The sequence below is a fragment of the Ictalurus furcatus genome, chromosome 29, assembly GCF_023375685.1.
Source record: "Ictalurus furcatus strain D&B chromosome 29, Billie_1.0, whole genome shotgun sequence".
Lineage (NCBI taxonomy): Eukaryota > Metazoa > Chordata > Actinopteri > Siluriformes > Ictaluridae > Ictalurus > Ictalurus furcatus.
In genome coordinates, this window is record NC_071283.1 from 13,993,790 (window position 1) to 13,999,626 (window position 5,837).

Consider the following 5,837-nt stretch of genomic DNA (forward strand, 5'->3'; position numbering starts at 1 on the left):
TAATATACTGCACAAACCCAATGATCCAGTTGGACAACCGGTTACTAACAGACTGATGATCCACGTACAAAATTAATTCAATAATTTAAATGATCAAAATAAAATGTAAAAAATGATATAAAATTTATTTTCTTTTGTTTTATTTCCTCAAATAAAATAAAACAGTGTTATTCCATTATATATCTATATACATAAATATGCAGTTTACTTTTTTTTTGGCCACACCCCCCTCATTACCATATATGTGGTGAGGAGAATGGGGGAAAAACACGTAAGATGAGAAAGACAATAAAACTAGCCATTGAATGATTAATCGATTAATAATATACGATATACAGATATGCTCTCACTGGCCACTTTAATAGGAACACCTGCACACATTAGTGATTGGATCATTTCGTTCGTATCGTTCCACTGAGCAGATTTCAATTAAAAGTTTACATTTACAATTCCCCTAAACCATCTACTTACACAAACTTTGATCGTATTCTCAGTAGCGAAAAAAAATGATAATGCAGCCAAGGACAAGTGATTAGAAATGGAAATGATTAATACACAACTCAAGTGGGTCTTTTGTCACGTGACAGTCGTATAGGCTGAGGCTCTGAAATGAGAGCCTTATTTATTACCAGATTCAGTGTTATGGATAAAGGACCATCATTACAGAAATTCACAAATTTGTAAATTGTAAGAAATACAGTGTATCCGGTACAGAATATATGCAGAATATATAATACTCAGACCAGAGAACAGAGTCAGGATGTGAACTAATCGTTTCTGTTTCCTGTACATAGTACATATGCGGTTTCTCACATTACAAACAAACGAAAGGATCTTGCACAAGCCCGGCCAACACAACACGAGCATATCACTCTCTGAGACACGAGTCATATAAAATATTCAAACCATCACTAGGGATCAATTCATACATTTAAAATGTAAATCCTGGATTGATATGTTTCTGTAAAGCTGCTTTGAGACACTGTCCGTTGTTAAAAGCGCTCTACTAATAAAACTGAATTGAATAGAAATACCACACCTGCATATTCATGCTTTTATCCAATCAGCCAATCATGTGGCAGCAGCTCAGTGCTCAGTTTTCACATGAAACAGTCTCTAGAGTTTACACAGAATAATGTGAAAACCATAAAAAAACGTCCAGCGAGAAGCATTTCAGAGAGCGGGAACGCCGCAATGATGAGAGAGCGTCCGAGGAGAACGGTTAGACTGCTTCAAGCTGACAGGAACGCTCTACAAGCAGAAAAGCATCTCAGTACGCCTCGACACCTTGAGGCAGGTGAGTAGAAGACCACGTCGGGTTCCTGTCCTGTCAGCCAAGAACAGGAATCGGAGGGCATGAGATCATCGAAACCGGACAGGTGAAGACCGGAAAAAGACCAGACGATCTTTACTTCAATCTGTCCAGGTGTTCCTATTAAAGTGACCAGCCTGTGTATATATAAATATATCAAGGGCATTCGTAATTTATTTTTGAGAACATTGATTTCACATTCAGAAAGGAGACGCACTGAACGTTTACACTCATAACGTTTACTCGCTATTTATAAGAGTCTTGTCTTCCCTTCGTCGTTTTTTTGTCCCGAGGGTGCACAAACTTTTGCTCGCAACTGTATGGGTTTTTTTTTTTTTTTTTTTGGACGTTTGAAGATTCCAGATTTTACACCGGTGTGAATCCAGTTTTCAGCTTTGTTGTTCATTTTTTCTGCCTCTAAATCACCGGAAGGTGAAATCCATTAACGTGAAATGACCTGAGACAGGTTTTTTTTTTGGGGGCAGGGGGGGCGGGTGGCGAATGAATCCCAAAATGCCGTGAAATCAGCCATTTTGGATTGAAACACAGCCTTTTCACTCAGCGCGACAGGACTTCAGCTCTTCTCTGATCCACTCAGCTCGTACGACGGGTGATAGGAAGCTTTTTGTTGCCACATGACGGACAGAGACGTGAACTATGAGAGACCGGCATTCACGTGAAACCCTGGAGCAATGAAGCAGGAGCTATCACTAGGAGGCAGTCTTGACCTGATCTACCAGCCGGTCGCTCTGCTGGATCAGAATAAAACTCCTCATGAGCTGCTGTGAAAACGATTTCTTTCCTCTTATCTGACACGTGAAGCAACTCCTCTAGGTTTCATATGTCTCCTCGCGTCCCATTTTGAACGCGCGTCGTTTTGACGTTACTGCTGGTGTTCACGCTTGTCGTGGATTCGGACTCCTTATCACGCAGTCCGTCGTTTTCTCCCATCTCACGCTGCTGGTTCTGAGATTTACGAGATGACGAATCGCGTCCCGTGGCCTCGAAGAGACGCGCCATGAAGGCCATACCCGCCCGGCGCATGTACGCCTTTCCTACATACATGTACAGGATGGGGTTAATGCAGCTGCTGATGAAGGCCACTGCAGCCGCAAAGGGCCTCATTAGCGTCCGGATCTTGTGTCTGAGAGGATGGAGGGAAGAAAATTTAACTTGTTAGCTATATATATATAGATATAGATATAGATATATACACACACACACACACATTATGGACTGAATTTGTTCAAACTTGTCGTTCCAGGAGATTTACTCGTTTTGGAATAATGTACTTAATGTAAATGTAAAGTCTGTTGATTTGAAATGATAAACTAGCTCCTGGGTGTGAGGTCAACTCTGGAAGATTCGCCACAGCCAACATGGTGCGTGTATACACCAGGCTGAACTGCGATGCGCACATCCTGTACGTCATCCTGTCTAACACGTTTGTCCCAGACGTGTTGGCCAAGACACGCGAGCTGTCTGAACTGTTGACCAATGCCAAACAACTGGTGAAATATTTCAGACATTCAGGTCTGCAGAACAGCTGGAAGACGTCCCTCAAACACTCCATCGACACCCGATGGAATTCAAATGATGATACGTTAGATTCAATACGGACACAGCGTGAGGAGCTCTCCACATCACCGATGGCCAATAACCGGTACGAAAGAATTGCGCAGATCATGAAAACAGAAGGATCATGAAAGCAGAAGGATGAAATCGATTCCGCTTCATCGACGTGTGCATTTACACGTGAGTGCAGCTTACATCTTAGAATCCGAGTCCCCAAGGAACGCTTCGGTCACCTGTGGAGACAGAGGTTTATTTTATTAGCTTTACGAATTCAACAGAATTACACACACACACACACACACGTACACGCACACACACACACACACACACCTGCAGCACGTTGACGACATGGTACGGCAGCCAGAAGAGTGCGAAGGTGAGCACGATGAACAGAATGAGCTTCTCGCTGCGAATGCGTCTCTGAAAGCGCGTGTGGCGAATCCTGAGAAGAACCCGTCTGTAACTGACCAGGATCACGCCATACGGCAGCAAGAAGCCCAGGATCGTCTCCATAGAGTACTGCATCACCGCCTTAAACACACACACACACACACACACACTTGATGAAATGTATCAAGCGTACATGTCAATGTACGTGTCGCGGTAGCTTTTCCAAGTAGCTAGCCAATGTTTAGGATAAGGTTTCTGTAAGATGTTTATTAAGTATTTATGGAAGGAGTCTCCAGTGTCGGCGTTTCTGTAACAGTCAGTAAACTTTCCTATGTTCCTACATTTTCAGGACAGAGGAGTTTACGCTACGAGGTTTCTCGGTCACATGACCTCATAGATCTTATAGATGCTGTAACGTAAGTGAGAACAGGAACCTAACTCCACAATGTTAAATGTAACTATAAATGGATAAAAGTTTATCTTAATTAATAAACAGTTGTCAGTGTTGATATGAGAGGATGTGCTGTTATGGTAAAATAATCAATAATAATAATTCATTTTTTTTTTTTAAATGATGATGCATTTTTGTTAGCTCACATATCCGGGCTTGTCGTGTAGACAGTCACACACGATTTTTCCCGCTGTGCTGTTGCTGATGTCCCTGAACTTTAAAACGGGCACAGCCAGAGCTAAAGCCAGGATCCAGATCACCAGAAGTGTTTGGCGTACAGCGTTGCGCATGCTTGAGGTGGCGAGACGGTGCGGCCACACCACGGCCACCAGCCTGTGCAGGCTCATCAGCGTGATCAGGAAGATGGAGGCGTACATGTTGGCGCAGCAGAAGTAATACAGGACCTTGCACATGGTCTGGCCGAAGAGCCAGGAACGCTGGACGAGGTAGATGACGAAGAACGGCGTGAGCAACATGAGCATGCCGTCTGCGCAGGCCAGGTTGAGAATGAGCGTGGTGGTGACCGAGGGGCGTCGCGTTCGTGCCACGATGCTCCAGATGACGAAGAGGTTGCCGGGAATGCCGAGGAGGAAGGCGATGCTTAGGATCACAGCTGCTACTATGGTTCCTTCTTTGCTGCTTAGGATAGTCGTGGTCGCGGAGGTGGACGTGGTGTTGGAGAGGCGTGAAGAGAAATTGAGTCCTGGCATGGGCGTGAAGGCCATGATGATGATGAGGATGAGGAGGACGATGAGGATGATGAGGATGATGATGATGATGAGGATGATGATCTGGAAAAAGAAACACACGACAACATGTTAGCTATTAATGCGTTTCACAGATTAATCATTACTAATCCCTGCTCATTGGCTAGTTCTCCAAAAGCTAATAATGATAATAATAATAATTATTATTATTATCATTATAATAATAATGATAATAATAATAATAATAATAATAATAATAATAATAATAATGATGATGATAATAAAAATTAATAATAATAATAATAATAATAATAATAATAATAATAATAATAATAATGATGGTGATGATAATAACAATAATAATGACCATAATAATAATAATTAATAATAATAATAATAGCACTAATAATAATAATAATAATAATAATAATAATAAAAATAATTAATAATAACTAACAACAACAAATAATAATAATAATAATAATAATAATAATAATAATGATAACAACAACAATAAAAATAATAAATAATAATAATAATAATAAGAAGAAGAAGAAGTTACAGGGTGAGGTAAAAAATTGAAATAAAGAAAAACAAAATCGTAAAATCATCAAATAACAATAACGCAATAAATAACTACATTATTATAAAAAAAAGATGTAAAAGAAATAACAAAATATCATAAAAATTTAGGATAAATATAACAATTATTTTAATTATTACTTACTAATAATAATTAATAATTTATAGTATTATTAAAATTATATTTAAAAAATGTAAACGTAACCTAAAAGTGAAAAAAAGAGTTTTTAGCTGTGTGTGTGTGTGTGTGTGTGTGTGTGTGTGTGTGTGTGTTTATATATCAGTCTGATCGATGTTTTTTGATGTATTCCAGACCTTTAGTGCAAAAACACTCTTTTTTTTTTTTCAAGGTTTACACATGAAATAAGGAGAAGGTTAACACTAGACGATCTTCAGACACGGTTTGGAACGTCAGGTTAGACTAGCATCAGTCCCGACTTCATAAATGAAGCTCAAATTCTACGCTAGGTACGGTAACGGTCCGTTATTTACACGATGTTCTACTTCCGACCGATTCGTTAGCAGGCTGAGTAGCGCTAGCGACGCTGCACGATCTCCTCCGTTACACACGTTCACTCTTCTACATTTAAAACTCACGTCTTTGTGACGTTCGCTCGCGTACTCGTGTCGGCTGGATACTTCCACTTTTAATTAAAGAAGATTTTGACACATTAGCTATACTTTGGGGAATTTTTCCACTTTTTCCACATGCTCTTAGAGCTTTCTTCTTGAGATTTGGAGCGGTCACTAATGGCATTTCGTTTTTAAGTATGGCTTGATAGCACAGTATGTAGTAAATGGTCCTAATAGCGAGGCGTGA

The 5,837-nt window shown here is 40.1% G+C and overlaps 1 protein-coding gene across 3 annotated transcripts in view; it reads right to left on the bottom strand.

Moving 5' to 3' along the window:
* The window catches only part of ltb4r2a (leukotriene B4 receptor 2a), a 16,593-nt gene continuing 10,756 nt past the window's right edge, over positions 1-5,837 (bottom strand). For all 3 annotated transcript variants that reach the window (XM_053619067.1, XM_053619069.1, XM_053619068.1), the window contains 4 exons: positions 3,875-4,519; positions 3,218-3,418; positions 3,083-3,120; positions 1-2,456 (listed from right to left, as the gene is read on the bottom strand). In XM_053619067.1, the coding sequence (XP_053475042.1) occupies positions 2,150-2,456; positions 3,083-3,120; positions 3,218-3,418; positions 3,875-4,453 (1,125 nt within the window). In that variant the 5' untranslated portion in view covers positions 4,454-4,519 and the 3' untranslated portion in view covers positions 1-2,149. The remainder of the gene's footprint in view (positions 2,457-3,082; positions 3,121-3,217; positions 3,419-3,874; positions 4,520-5,837) is intronic.